Genomic DNA, 16162 nt, shown 5'->3' with positions numbered 1-16162 from the left:
CTTTTATCACTTCTTAATATTCCAATCTGTTTCTAACCATTTTCAATAGATAGATCAGTGGGGTCGTTGGGAACAATGCCAACAACAAAATCTGGGTGCCTGTGAGATACAAATTACTCCCCAAATACCCAAAACATACAGGGCTCAGCCAAGGAGTTAGAAATTCAATTCAGGTCTCCCAAATGGAGTGACAGGTATTTAATTTGTTGAGTTACCCACCACCTTCTAATGACAATTCATAGGAAGCCAGTATCAGGAATGGAGCCGTGACCTGAATTCAGGTACTCCTCTAAGGGATGTTGGCAACCCAAGAACTAGCTTAACTTCTGCACCAACACTTGACCCTTTTCAACAGTGTTACCTCGTTCTTATTGACCTCTCTACTTGTGTGTATCCTGCAATCAGCTTTTATTTTTCTCTTAAGGACTTGATTGCCATTTAAAACAAAACATCAATCAAAGACAACACAAGAATTATAAGGGATAGGCATTTGGCACAGCTGGGAGGTCCACCTCTCATATGAAAAGAAGTGCCTGCTCCACTCCCAATTCCATTTTCCCTCTAATAGACTTGAGAAGCAATAGATAATGACTCCAATGTTGGGTCCCTGCCACCCATGTGAGAGACTTGCACTGGGTTCCCAGCCCCCGACTTTGGCCCGGCCCTGCCCGAAGGAGGTCAGGCATTTGGGAAGCAAAGCAAAGATCAGAGTTCTTTGTTTTATTTGCTATTTCTGTTTCTTTCTCTCTGCCTCTTTGTCACCTTCTGTCTGCCTTAAAAAAAGAAAAAGAAGAAGAACTTGAAAGTACTTGGATTAAAATGTCCTCCCTACTCCTGGTTCCAGCTTCCCATCGATGCAGATTCTGGGAGGTGGCAGGTGGGAGCACCAATAGTTGAGTCCCACCACCTATTTCGAAGACTTGCACTGAGTTTCAGGTTCTTTAGACTGGATTCAGCCTGACCCAGTCAAGGCTGCTATAGTATTTGGGGGAGTAAACCAATGAATAAGAGTGCCTTCTGTCTATGTGCTTCTCAAATTAAAAAAGAGGAAATAAGGAACTTCAAAAGTTCTAATTAATCAGCTTCTCTGCCTTATGTAAGATGGAACAAAATGTCTGCAAATTATTTGTGGAAGTACTGAGACATAGGTAAGTATAGTTTAAATTTAAAATGCTAGTATAATGTATAACTTTAAGTTTCTTTTTATTGTATTTTTCTTATTGCCAAGCAAAGGCATTTAGCATATAATTCAAATTCACTCATGCTCTTGTTAGAATGTGTTTCTGAATCTTTCCCATTTTGGAATGCAAAACTCATAAAATTAGTATGCCAAAAATGCCAATTCATTTTTTAAGATGTATTCATTTTTATTGGAAAGTCAGATTTATAGAGAGGAGAGAAAGACAGAAAGACCTTCCGTCCACTGGAGTGATCCCCAAGTGGCTGCAATGACTAGAGCAGAACCAATCAGAAGCCAGGAGCCAGAAGCGTCTTCCAGGTCTCCAAGTGCAGGGTCCCATGGACCTGAGCCATCCTCTTTTGCCTCCCCAGGCCATTAAGCAGAGAGCTTGATGGGAAATAGAGTAGCTAGGATATGAACCAGCACCCATTAGGGAGAATTAGCCAACTGAGCCATCACACCAGACCCCAAAATGCCACTTTCAATGACAAACTCAACAGTAGGAAAATCAACTGTTCAAAGTCAGAAAATTAACATTTTAATTGTTATATATAAGTTTTATACTTAAAACAAGTTGTTCCCTGAATCGGTCACTTTTTTTTTATTCCATAAAAAGAGGATTATTTTATTCTACTTAGCAAGAAAAGAGTATTTTACTCACTTAATAAACGCTGGTGGCATATCTCTCTTCAAAATTTGATCCTCAGTGGTTTGAACAGTCTCCTTTCCAACCTAGAAAAAGATTTAGAATTCAAATGTAAATTCTTAGACTTCTAAAAACTATTACTGAAGTATATACAAAACACATACTTTAATACATAACTTATCATTGAGGTTTCTAGACTCAAAGTAAACTCAATTTTGTGAAAACTATCAAGATTGCTACCATAATATGCTTCTACAACATACTTCAACATACTTCAATGCCCCTCTCCAAAATAGCTTAAGTTTTCAAAAATGTTCTGCTTGCTTTTTTCATGGTTGAAAAAGCAGAGCAAAAGAGAGAGAGAAGAGATCTTTGTCCATAGGCTCACCACCTAATCCATCTCCAACTACCTACAACAAGCAGGGCTGAGCCAGTCTGAAGCCAGGAGCCCGAAACACCACTGGGATCTCCTGGGATCTCCCTGTGGGGGCTGCAGCTGTCCCAGTATTTGTGCTCTCATTCACTGCCTCCCAGGACACCTTCGTGGGAAACTGGATCGGAAGCAGAGTAGGCAAGATTCAAACAGGCACTCCAATACAGGATACAGGAACCCAAGCAGCAGTTTAATATGCTAAACCCCATGGCCACTCCCAGACTAACTTAATCTGAAGGCATCATTGTGTACAGTTGACAAAAAAGGAGAAATTTATCATTGAAAATACATACATTCAATGGCTAAATCTCTAGAGGGCCATGAAGCTCATGAATCAAGTTAGGCAAACAAGAATGTCTATACAGGAAAAAAATGGAAATTTCTGGAACTGGAAACATGCTTGAAGCAATTATGAATCCAACATTGAAAATCAAGTACAAAAATATGCAACTCCATTAGTAATCAAAACAATTGAAACAAAAAAACCCCATTTTCCCTAATAATTGAACAACCTTAGAAACTATTATATAATACAAAATTTAACAAGAGGATAGATAACTTTACACCCTGTGGATGGAAACATAAACTGGCATATTCTCTTTAGAAAATCACTTGCTTAAGTGCGTGTTAAGACACATAAAAAATGTCATAATTATGAGGATGAGAATATTCCTCATAGCAATAATCTAAGTGCAGCAATAACAATATTCACAAAAGTATCCAGTATGAGGTTACTAATAACAGCTAAAATACTTTCTAAATAATTTATCCAACAAGAGGAAAAATCAAATAAATTAAGATATATACTCAGAATGAGTATTATGGGGCCATTGAAACAATGGTTATAAACATACAATGTTATGAAAAAATGCTTACGTTATCATATTTCACTTCAAAGACTATAAATAACTATAATTATTACAACAAATAAAAACCCATGTATTTAAAGTAAAAACACTGGAATTATACAAAAATGCCATGCATGAATCCATAAATGCTTGAAAAATGAGTAAATTTGCAACTGCATCTCTTAATTTTCTAAAATATGACTATATGGTTTTTGGTATTTAAAAAGTAAACTTAAGGGCCAGAAATGAGACATAGGAAGTGAAGCTACTGCCTGTGATGCCAGCAATTACAACACCTGTTTGAGTTTCACTGGCTCTACTTGTGATCTAGCTCCCTGATAATGCATGCGGGAAGGTAGCAGAAGATGCCCCAAGCAACTGGGACACTGACACCCACTTGAGAGGCCAAGATGGAGGTCCTGGCTCCTGGTTTTTAACTGGTCTACCTGCTACTATTGCAGCCATTTGAGGAATAAACCAGCAGATGGATGATTTCTATGCGTCTTATCATTCTTTCAAAAAATAAATGTTTAAAAAGTCATACAAATTTTTCTCTAAATTATACAGGTATAATAACTTACTACATAATAAGTTTAGTAGTAATCTTTCATTTTACATAAATCTCCCGAATCGTATTGGCCACCATTTTTTAAATTCTCAACGTACTATGGAGCACCACCTAGATCACATGTGTATACATAGATTGAATCACAAATGGAAAACACACTCAGATTTTTCCAAAGAATTTCAATGCAGAACTAGGACTTTCTTTCACTACATCATGCATTACAAGGTACTTTAGAAAAACAAACCTTTTTAAATTTCTTATTCATTTAATTTGAAAGCAGAGAGAAAGGGAAACAGATAAATGGAGCTCTTGGCTGGTTTCACTCCCTGGATGCCGGCAATGCTGGGACTGGGCCACTAGGAACTCAATCCAGGTTTCCTCTAGGAGTGGCAAAAACGATCACCACTGCCCCCTAGGGGTTTACACTGGCAAGAGGCTAAAATCAGACAGAATGGAGAATCCAACTAAGGTTCTTCAGTGCTGGAATGCTAGCATCTTAATGACAAGGCTGAACATTCAGCCCAAGAAGTAAACTTTAATAGTGAATGCTGAAAGTCAACCATTTTATTAATACAAAGTTACCTAGGAATGTTAAACCATGAAGTACATTTTAATGCACAAATCTGCAAAACTGTTATACCTATTCTACTACTGAATCATTTAAAAACTGAATATTTAAAGAAAGGGAGAATTAAGAAATAAGGACACAGTAAATAAGCTAAGGAAAATAACACAATGAACTGTTCTCAGAGAAAGACAGTCACCCAGAAGTCAATGAATACAAGTTTTTTTCTCTCTCTAACTTTAATAGCTCTGGAAAAGCAACACACATACCCCACTGTGTCATGCCAGTGCTTCTGTGGACAATGGACTGTCTGTATCATTAGAAAAGCCTTTCAAATCAGCAGCTGGTTCTCTAGTGTTTCTTAGATCAAAACATGACAGAATACTTCCAGATGCATTGTTCACTGTATTTTGCAGCTGAAACCAACCATTGAAAAAGTAGTGGGCCATGATTTCATGAAGTAAAAACTGAAACTCAGCCACAAATTCCCTGATGTAAAGCGCTTAGGATATTTACATTTAAAACACACTGAGATTCCTTTCATACATTGGAATACTTTAAAAACTTACTGGAAGGGCCCCAAATCACTGCAAGGCAGGGAAGGCGCCACTTGCAACACTGCGGTCCCACGTGAGAACACCAGATCGAGTCCCGGTCACCCTGCTTCTATCTGCTTATGCTTATGCTTATGCAAGGGTAGAGTAAGATGGGCCAAGTGTTCAATTCCCTGTCACCCACATGGGAAACCAGCATGGAGTTCCTGGTTCCTGGCTTGGGCATGGCCTAGCCTTGGCTGCAACTGCCACTTGGAGAGTGAACTAGAGGACAGAAGAACATTCTCCACTTTTCTTTCTCTTTCTATCTCACCCTTACTCCCTCTCTAGCTCCGTCTCTTTTCATCTATCTCTATCTAGCTCTTCCTCTCTATCACAAATAGCCACTAGGCTACTGTGCTGGGCCCACACAAATATTTAAAAACACACATACACACACAAAGGAGCTTAGCAGGGTAGCCTTGTGGTTAAAGTCCTCGCCTTGCACGCACCGGAATCCCATATGGGTGCCGGTTCTAATCCTGGCTATTCCACTTCCCATCCAGCTCCCTGCTTGTGGCCTGGGAAAGCAGTTAAGGACAGCCCAAAGTCTTGGGACCCTCCAGGCTCTGGCTGTTGCAGCTACTTGTGGAGTGAGCCAGTGAATGGAAGATCTTTCTGTCTCTCCCTCTCTCTGTAAATCTGACTTTCAAATAAAAAATAAATAAATTGTAAAAGAAAAAAAAAAACCACACAAGCTCATAAAGGCATGTAGCATAGCAGTTAAGATGTTGTTTGGGAGGCCTGGTGCAGTAGCCTAGTGCTTAAAGCCCTTGCCTTGCTCATGCCAGGACCCCCTGTGGGCACCAGTTCTAATCCCAGCTGCTCCACTTCCCTTCTAGCTCCCTGCTTGTGGCCTGGGAGAGCAGTCAAGGATGGCCCAAAGCCTTGGGACCCTGCATCCACATGGGAGATGCAGAAGAGGTTCTTGGCTCCTAGCTACGGATTGGCTCAGCTCCAGTTATTGCGGCCACTTGGGGAGTGAACTGCCATTAGGAGATCTTTATCTCTGTCTCTCTCTGTAAATCTGACTTTCCAATAAAAATAAAACTTTTTCTTAAAATGAAACTTTAAGATGCTGTTTGTGTTACCCCATATCAATGCCACGGTCAAATCTGAGCTCTGCTATCAATTCCAGCTTTTGCTAAGGTGCACCCTGAGAAACAGCAACTAATGGCTAAGTGTTTAGGTTATTTCCCCCACACTGCAGACCCAGACTGATTTCTGCCTTCCTGGTTTTAGCCTGGCCCAACTCTGGCTTTAGCAGGCATTACAGGAGTGAACCAGCAAATGGTAAAGGGCAATCCAGAGGAATTAGCAAGAAAAAGGCCTTGAGGCAGAAAAGATCATGTATGTTTAAGGACCATGAAGGAAGCAAGAGTGTTCAAGCTGCAGTGATGAGTTTAGATATGAAAGCCAGACAGAGGACATAAGGAAATAGTTAGGCCCGGTTGAGATACCTGGAACACTTTCTAAGTACAAGAGGAGGCAGGAGTTGTAAACAAGTAAACAATACACAGAACAATACACAGAACATGACAACATCTTCAAGGATAAAGTGGGAAACAGGGTAATTAGGATGGGACACAGAGATGTTAGTGACCGAAGACAAGATGTGAGGGAGCCAGTAGAGTGCACTAGATGCAGGACTGGCATCCCATATGGGTGACAGCTCAAGTCCTAGTGGCCCCACTTCCAATCCAGCTTCCTGCTAATGCACATCCTGAGAAGTAGCAGATGACGGCTCAAATACTGGGATATCATTGCTATCTACGTAGGAGACCTGTCCAGGCTCCTGGTTCCATCTTGGCTTAGCCCTAACTACTATAAGCATTTTGTGAGGGAGTGAACCGGAGGTTGGAATATGTCTCTCTTTGCCTTTCAAACGAAACTAAAATAAACATCTTTAAAGTTATTTTTAAAGATCTAAGTGACAGACACTAAATTTGGTTTTGCCATTCTACATTGCAAACATACTTGCAATGAATGTCTCACTATCACTGACTCTTAATACATTCAGCTACACTTGGATTAGATGCAATGAACAGCCCAGTTGTTAAGGAACAATACACAGAACATGACAACAGAATGAGTATCATTTTTACCTGGGGTCTTCTTGATTCCAAGAAGTACTGCACAACAATGATGGAAGTATTTCATTTACTCTAGGCCACCCAAAACAAGAATCACTAGCCACATGTCCTTTTTTTCTTTTTTTTTCTATTTTTTTTGTTTTTGTTTTGTTTTTTCTGTTTTTGTCTTTTTTTTATCTTTTTTTTGTTATATTGTTTTTTTATTTTTTTTCTTATTTTTTTTCTTTTTTTTTTTTTTTTAGCCACATGTCCTTTTAAGCACTTGAAATGTTATTAGATACAAACTTTTTACTTTCACTTATGCTTCATTACATCTGAAACACATGGCTAATGGCTATCATATTGGAAAACTCAGATCCACAAGATAATCATTACCCCCAAAAACTGGTCTTCTTGTCTTCTGATGGAGGTCTGGACTGATAGACGTTGCCAGGTAGAGAAGAGAAGGATCAGATGGCACAACCAGAAGAGGATGGGCAAAGGAACAACCAGAAGGGTCCAGGCACAGGGTGAGCTGGATGAGAAAGTCAGGCTGGTATGGCTTCAGCAAAGAACACGAGGCTAGCGAGGAAAACTCAGACATGGATGCTCACAAAAGACAAAGAGAACAATGTTACCCCGATGCAGGGGTGACCACCCTCTGTTCTAGATTCCTCCAATTCAGTGTTCTAGCTCTCAAGCATCAGGTTAGAAACTTCACAAGACACCAGTTTCCAAAGGTGTTCAAAGCACACCAACAGCATCCCCTTAATTTGTGGCAAAGCTGCCTAGGAAAACCACAAAAGTTTGAGTCGTTAATTAAGAGGTAACAGGAAAAGCATTTTCTCCTCTTCCTGACACCATCAAAACAGTATTTGTAGCAGTCATACTTTTCAAATAAAAAGAGTAAAAAAACTAACAAGAATTATTTCACAAAATGTCCCATATCAGCTAAGCCACAGGAATCTTCCTGACCCGTGGGAAAGCATCAGTAGTACTGGAGGTCAACTTAGCATGGGAAGGCATAGCATGTTCTAGAAGATACAACTTAGAAACAAAACAATAATAATCATGGGCTGAGCTGATCTGAAGATGGGAGCCAGAAGATTCTTTTGTGTCTCCTACATGGTGCAAAGGCCCCAGGACTTGAGCTATCCACCATTGCTTTCTCAGGCCATAAGCAGGGACCTGGATCAGATGCCAGTGCTGATGGTACAGGCCTGGCCTACCATGCCCGTATAGGTACAAGTTCATATCCCAGCTCCACTGTTCGTCCAGTTCCCTCATGGCTGCAAAGGCAGTTTCAGCCACTGTAGCCATTTGAGGAGAGAACCATTAGATGGCAGATCTTTCTCTCTGTATATCATAAAAATAACAATAAAAATTAGAAAAAAAAACAATCTTAAAAATAATAAAATAATCTTTAAAAAGATAAATATTTTTAAAAGCAGTAATAATACTAACTAGTGTTTCAAAGTTGTGTGGTACCAGGTCATCAAATATATTTGCTTATCAAGCCAAATGTTATGATGATATATTAATAGCACATGTGCTGCAATTTGGTGACTTGGTTACTAGTCCCAGCTTTGTTAGCACATGGCAATGTGAGCTCAAATACTGATTCAACTGTTTAAACATTTTCTCCACCATTATGTGATATCTCTAGGCATCTCCTTAAACATCTATTGAAGATTGGCCAAACTTTTTAAGCCTTCTGATACAGAAACTATACACCTAAATGTATCAATTACTAACACAAATCCTTTTTTGAATACAATATACAAGAGCATCAATGAGCATATTTAAAATCTTTCACTTTCTATTTTACACATATATTTTATTATTGTAACATTCAACTAAAGTTGATACCTGAATTACTTTAAATGTGTTTTAAAAACAGATTTATTTGGAAGGTGGAGCATAGAATCAAAGGAAAGAGATTTTTCATGTGCCTGATAACTTCCTAAATGGCCGTAACCACCAGGGCTGAAAAAGGCTGAAGACACAAGCCAGGGTCTCCCGTGGGTGGCAGGGTCCTAGGGACAGGGACTATCCACTATTGCTTTCCCAGATGCATTAGCAGAGAGCTGGATTAGAAGTGGAACAGCTAACACTTGAAACAGCACTCAGGATGCCAGAACTGCAGGCAGCAGCTTAACCTGTTGTACCATAGTGCCAGCCCAAATAATTTTATTCTCTCCAAAAACGGCCTATAAGTTATATAGTTTAAAACACACACATACACACATACGAGAGAGAGAGAGAAAGATAATAAATGGGCTATTACAGCCTTAGTTCTGAGCAGGTTTTTTTTTAAAGATTCATATATTTTTATTGCAAAGTCAGTTATATAGAGAGGAGGAGAGACAGAGAAATATCTTCTGTCTGATGATTCACACCCCAAGTGACTGCAAAAGCCGGTGCTGCGCCAATCCGAAGCCAGGAGCCAGGAGCTCTTTCAGGTCTCCCACGTGGGTGAGGGATCCCAAAGATTTGGGCCATCCTTGACTGCTTTGCCAGGCCACAAGCAGGGAACTGGATGGGAAGCTGGGATTAGAACTGGTGCCCATATGGGATCCCTGCATGTTTAAGGCAAGGACTCTAGCTGCTAGGCCACGGTGCCGGGCCCCCAAGCAGGTTTTTAAATTTGGTACTTAACTAACTTTAGAGTACATACATATTACCACTTCCAAAACTTATTCCACTGCTGAGAGGAACTCAGACTTGATGGTCCTATTTACCACTTAAATAATTTCTTTTTAATTTTCTTCTCCAGAGAACAGCCTTTAATTCTTAAGGTTTGGTTCCATTCAAATCAAAAACAGGCAGTAAGTGCCAACTATGTGTCTACTGGGTGGTAGGAAGAGAATGAGATAAGAAATAAAGCATCCTTAGAACACAGAGGGATAAACTGAAATAATGGTGTAAGTAAGAGGCCTGGGGGCATTTTCAGGGAACTTGGCAGGAAGCTCTTTCTTTTGAAGAGCTCCTATTTTGTTCAATAACTAATTTAAATATCTTTTGTTCAATATGTAACTTTAGTTCAAAATTTAATGTAAGGGAGCTTTTGTTTTCTGCTGCTGATATTATGACTCCTTTCACCACAATCTACTCAATTTTATGCAGTAATGTAGAGAGATTTGGTCTGTTTCCAAAAAAAAAAAAAAAAAAGGGAAGAGTTTGGCTGATTCAAGCCACTAGACTAAAAAATGTTAATGCAGTTGTCTCCTAGACTGTTTAAAAAAAAAGCCACTGAGACAAAACACAGCAGGAAGGACTTGTGTAATGATCTGTACAGTACACATGATAGTTAACTACAGTGCATTGCACTTAAAGAGGGCAGAGAAATTTCTTAATGTATTTAGACAAAAAGACATTTATCTTTTCATGGTGAAAGTGTAAGGCTTCATTAGCAATCATAACTACTATGGGTTCAATTGTGACCAGAATGGGGAATGTACACCCATGTACCTGTACTTACATTGGCTCAAATCAGTGCTTTATGACATAAGTATTAAGCCAATGAGTCCACTATACTAAACAATCATACTGATATGTAGCTGTGCCCAGAACCAGGGCCAAGACAGAGTCAAGCAAAAATAACAGTGATGTCATCCACCTGTAAATTTGGGTCTCCCATTAGGTAGCAGGGACCCAACCACTTAGCCCATTACCTGCTGCCTCCCAGGGTACACTTGAGCAGAGAGAGCCAGAACTCGGACCCAAGTACTCATACATGGAGGCTGGCATAACAAGAAACAACTTCCATGCTGCACCAAACATTCATTCCAAAATGTGATCTTTTCTAACTGCCCTCTCTCATGTTTCACTTTATTTATTGTCAAATAATACTTCATCCTATAGCCATATCATAATTTGTTTAGCCATTCATCAGTGGATGGACTTAACTGTTTGCATTTTTAACTATTATTAACATGCTGCTATAAATGTGAGCATACGAGGCTTTGTATGGCAAACATTTTCATTTCTCTGGGTTATATACCTACCTCTTAAATTGTTGGATTAGAAGTCAACTCCACATTTCAACAATTCAGATGCTGCAAGACTGTTTTCCAAAGGTTTCTCCACATTCTCAGCACATTTACAAAGATCACTTTCACACAGGAAAGTTTTAACTCACCATTTCACAAATCCACTTGAGTCTGGACTATTCTCTGCCTTTGCCATCTATGTGGAGACCTAACTATTGAGGGCATTTGGGAAATGAACCAGTGGATGGAAGAAAGCTCTCTATTACTTTTCTACTCAAAAAAAAAAAAAAAAACCTTAAGGAAAAAGGAAGAAATCAAGACTTAAGATTTCATCAGAGCTGTGTTTGTTTGTTTTTTATAATACCAGAATCTATTTCCACAATACAGCAACAAAGTTTCTTGAGTTAGGGTCTTTCTTTTCCAATTTACTACAACCGCTACCACTCTCCTTGTGTCCTTTAACTGAGCTGAATCACTCATTTGGTTCCATCAAGTATCTGGGATGGTGCCAATGAACAAACAGGATTCAACTTAAATTATAACAGTACATTAGGCAAACACAAGCATTAGGCAAAATTTTATCTAAAATTCAATTATTTCACTAAAGACAAAACATCCATCCCCTTTTCCTATATCCACATAGGGAAAATAAATGACTAGAGCAAACATATCATAAAAAGGAGCATTTCAGGTCATTTTTATTTGCTTAATCCCTTTTTGCACTTCCCATATTTATCAAAAAGTATGATTTGTTTCATAATCAGAAAAATACAGGCAAAGTTCTAAGATATAGCAACTGTTTTCTTAGTATATTTACATGAAGTATTAAGACACTACCAGGGCTGGCAATGTGACTATTAAGCCTCCATCTGGGATGCCTGTATCCTGTATCAGAGAGGAGGCTGAAGTTCCAGCTCTGGTGCAACTCAATTCCTTAGTTACTATACCTTGGGAGTAGCAGATGATGGCTGAGAGCTTCAGTTCCCACCACCCTAACAGGATGTCAGAATGGTGTTCCAGGATCCTGACTTTCTGCCTGGCTCTGCCCCCATCAGTTGCATCTTTTTTTTTTTTTTTTTGAGTGCCCCAGTAAATGGAAGATCTCGATTTCTCTACCTTTCATATAAATAAGTAAATCATAAGTGCCTCCTAAAGATGCAAATTGTGACCAACTGCTAAAAAAGTTAAATGTATGTCAATGAGAACATAACCACATGGGTTGAACAGCAGATGAACCACATCAGTCTCAAGTTCTCATGTGAAGCAATCTCGGCCCCAGTCACATAGTTTCCTCAGAAATAAAGTTAAGCTGCCTTGGTGGCAGCTGTCCCTGCCCTGCTGACCAGGTTCCTATGTAGAAACGGATCATAAGGAGGCTTACAAAGCACAAATTCTTCACTCTCTCCCTTGAGAGTTTTTGGCAGACACTGTTAATTACTTACACTTGTCTCCAAATTAACAGTAAACCAGGTCATCCGTACAGGGACATTTCTCCATTACTGATTTTCACCTCAACTCTCTCAAAGAAACACAAGACAGGCTTCACAAATTGAGAAATGTGTTATGAAGAAGAACTTGACAATGCAATGTAAATTTTTTCACTGCGATAAAGGATCCAGGGTTCCAAACAGGATCTTAACTGCTACACCAAACACCTACCCCTATTTTTTCTTTAATAGCTAGAATTGCAAAAGCATGTTTCTTACTTTAGTTCACCAATGTGCAGAATTTCAGTTAATACCAAAGCTTTTGCAGATAACCCTGGTGTGTAACCACCATTTATAACACTGTTTCTGTGGGGAAATAACTTCCAACAACTAATTCGTAAACGAATTTTTTAAAGGTATCCCATGTCCGTCTTACAAAAGCCCTTCCTCTCCCCACCCCCATTCAAGAAAGTAAGTGGAGTGGCAGAGAAAGAACTGGCTTGAATTGAGGCAGTGCAGTTCTCACCTCTGCTATGATCAGTGGGGTGTTAGGGCAAGCAACTGAATCTCAGTGAATCTCAGCTTCTACATTACTAAAATGGGAAAAATAAACTCTCACAGGGATAAATGTCATAACACTTATGTAAATCACTGGAATAGGAAGTGGGGATTAACAGATGATAAATAAATAATTAGGACCTTTTTCTTATCTGCGCCAATACTGCCAAGTACTCATTTACAATGTTTTCTCCTTAGGTAGGTTATTTCTCAGGGTCAGAACTGTAGCACAATGAAGTAAGCCACTGCCCACAATGCTGGCATCCTATTTTAGGAGACCGGGATGGAGTTCCAGGCTTTGGGTTCAGCCTGATGCAGTTAGGCTATTTGGGTAGCAAACCAGCAGATGGAAAATTGCTCGCACTCACTGTTACACTTGTTGTCTCACTCTCATGCTCTGTAATTCTTCAAATAAATACATAGATCTTAAAAAAAAAAAAAAAGGTGGAGCCAGCACAACGGTTCAGCTGGCCAATCCTCTACCTCCAACCACAAGCATCCCATGTGAGTGCCAGTTTGTGTCCTGGTTGCTCCATTTCTGATCCAGCTAATGATCTGGGAAAGCAGTGGAAGAAATTGCCTTAATCCTTGGACCAAAAACTGCACCATGGGAGATCTGAAAGAAGCCTCTGGTTCCTGTCTTCAGACGGGCCCAGCTCTGGTCTTTGTGGCCATTGGGAGAGTGGCCTAGCAGATATAAGATCTCTGTCTCTCCTCTCTCTCTCTCTATGTAATTCTGACTTTCAAGTTAAAAAGAATAAATCTTTTTTTTAATATGCTGGTAATCAATATGGGTGCTGGTTTAAGTCCCAGTTGCTCCACTTCTGACCCATTTTCCTGTTAAGGCATCTGGAAAAGCAGTGGACAAAGGTCCCAGGACTGCCACCCACTTGGGAGACCCAGAAAGACTTCTATTCTAGACTCCTAGTTTTGGCATGGCCAACCCCTAGCTGCTTGCAGCCATTTTCGCAGTGAGTCTGTTGATGGAAGACCTCTCTCTGTCTCCCTCTCTCTGTGTGACTTGACAAAGAAGTAATAAATCTTTGAAAAAAAGTAAAGAAAAATAGGTTACTACAATAACAAAAATAGAAGGAAATATTATAGCATCAGAATTTTATCTATGAATGATATTCAATCTATTCTTTTTGTAGTAATACTACATTAACATGAAAAAATAAAGTACCAAAAGAAAGACTTAAAAATAAAGAAATCTTATGCCCACTGGTAGTCTCACTTCCCAAAAAGACAATTTGGAAGGAAGAGTTTCTAAAATGTTTTACACATAATTAAAGAACTGTCTGTTCTATACCAGTGAGTCTTCCGAAAGAGAAACAAACTCATCTATAAATAAATAATTATATTTAGATACATATCAAGTTAGATCTATTTACAGGTAGGGAAATCATGAAAACAAGACAGTCATACATTACTTTAATGTGGTAGGTACTATTTACTATCTCATTTTGCAAATGAGGCACAAAGGCACATTTGTTGAGCCTAAAATCCTCAGACAGCGGTGCTGACCTCAGCACACTCTTGCTCCAATCCTAGACCATTATCCTGTGCCTTTTTAAAGTGAGGGAGTGAGATTCAGTGATGTCTGTGCTTTTTTTTTTTTTTTTTCAAATTCTATGGAGCTATCAGAAGAAGGACAAGAAAGCAGCCAGTGCTGTGGCATAATGCGCTGAGCTGCTACCTGCCAGGCTGAAAGGCCAAATCAGAGCATTGGTTCAAGCACTGGCTGCTCTGTTTCCCATCTAGCTACCTTGCCAATGTGCCTGGGAAAGCAACAGAAGATGACCCAGGTGTAGGGGTCCCTGCATTCACATGGGAGCTCTGGATAGAGATACAAACTCCTGGCTTTAAAAAAAACTTTTTTTAAAAAAAAGAAGAAAAACTTAAAGCTCACAACGGACAAATAAAAAACCATCAGGATGTACTCTAGCCCACCGTTGTCTAATTGAACAACTTCCCAGAAGCAGGAGGGTTTTCACAGCCCAGATCAGTTAGCTTCTTGATTGTTACTTGCTACAAAATTATCAACTCAAATCAACCTGACCACAATTAGCTTTTAAAACTAAATGAACTGACCAGCAATGTTAACTTTTTTTTTTTTTAAGTTACAGGGTGTTCAGAAACTGAAATAGTAACCCAGTAGCAAAAGTCTTTAAATATGTTTCCTAACATTTAGAACCACCTTGTTAGCTAATTGGAGAGCATTTCCACAATTCACTACCTGGGTCTGACTCCAAGCCATAATAAATATTCTCACCCATTAAACTAAGGCTACAAGCAAAATGTTTCTTCGTTGAAGCTACAGACACATTTCTTACAGACAGCTGAAACTGCAAATTCTGTTTTGCAATATCCATGTAGCAAATGACAGGGCTGACAACTAAAATATCTTATGCTATTTGTAATAAATAAACTTGCAGAATTTTACCATGAAGCTTTTCTTCTGCAGGTTTCTATATTTTCAACTACTGCAAAACAACTCTCCAGTATGACTACATATGCGTTGAGCACAGCGCCAGCTCTTAACTTGCTGAAAAGTGAAATAAGAGAACAGCTGCTGCAGTTTCAAATCGGTCAAGATGTACCGATAGATAAAAGCTGTTAACCATCCCAGCAATACTATTAATATGTGCTGTGTCTTTCATATATCATATATCACCACTTGACTTAACAATAACAGATTAGACACAGAATTGGTGTAAACCCAGAGACTTTAATAAAAATATTGAATTTATCTCCTTTTGTTTCACTTGGTTACAAATGCAAATATCAATATGGCCTCTTGAATGATGAACACTTGCCACAGACATTTAAACCCACTAGAGTTCCAATCCTACCATGTCATATAACTCATTCCCATTTAAGCAGGGAATGTGGGACCAATGTTGTGGCACAGTGAATAAAACCACCATTTGTAATACCAACATCGCATATGGGTCCCAGTTCGGGTTCTGGTTGTTCTTCCAATCCAAATCTACCCATGGCTTGGGAAAAGCAGTGGGAGATGATCCAAGTTTCCTGTCACCTATACGGGGGACTCAAAAGAGCTCCAGGCTCCTGGCTTCAGCCTAGTCCAGTCCCAGCTATTGCAGGCAACCTGGAAAGTGAACTAGAGGCTGGGAGATTTGTCTCTCTCCCTTTCTGTAACTGACTGTCAAATAAATCTTTAAAAGAAAATGAGAGCATTCATTTATCTTATTGCTGCTTTCAGCAAAAACTAAATAGTGTTGGTAAAGTACCTATAGACTCAACTACCTTCCTCTTA

General features: G+C 39.3%; 1 protein-coding gene across 2 annotated transcripts in view; it reads right to left on the bottom strand.

Annotated features, from left to right (window-relative positions):
• The window catches only part of VCL (vinculin), a 99241-nt gene that overhangs the window by 62094 nt on the left and 20985 nt on the right, over window positions 1–16162 (bottom strand). For both annotated transcript variants that reach the window (XM_040975990.1, XM_040975991.1), the window contains exon 2: window positions 1842–1912. In XM_040975990.1, the coding sequence (XP_040831924.1) occupies window positions 1842–1912 (71 nt within the window). The remainder of the gene's footprint in view (window positions 1–1841; window positions 1913–16162) is intronic.

This window comes from Ochotona curzoniae, unplaced genomic scaffold, assembly GCF_017591425.1.
Source record: "Ochotona curzoniae isolate NIBS_2020 unplaced genomic scaffold, NIBS_Ocur_1.0 contig_2692, whole genome shotgun sequence".
In the NCBI taxonomy this organism is placed as follows: domain Eukaryota; kingdom Metazoa; phylum Chordata; class Mammalia; order Lagomorpha; family Ochotonidae; genus Ochotona; species Ochotona curzoniae.
This window is presented reverse-complemented; position numbering and strand designations above follow the sequence as displayed.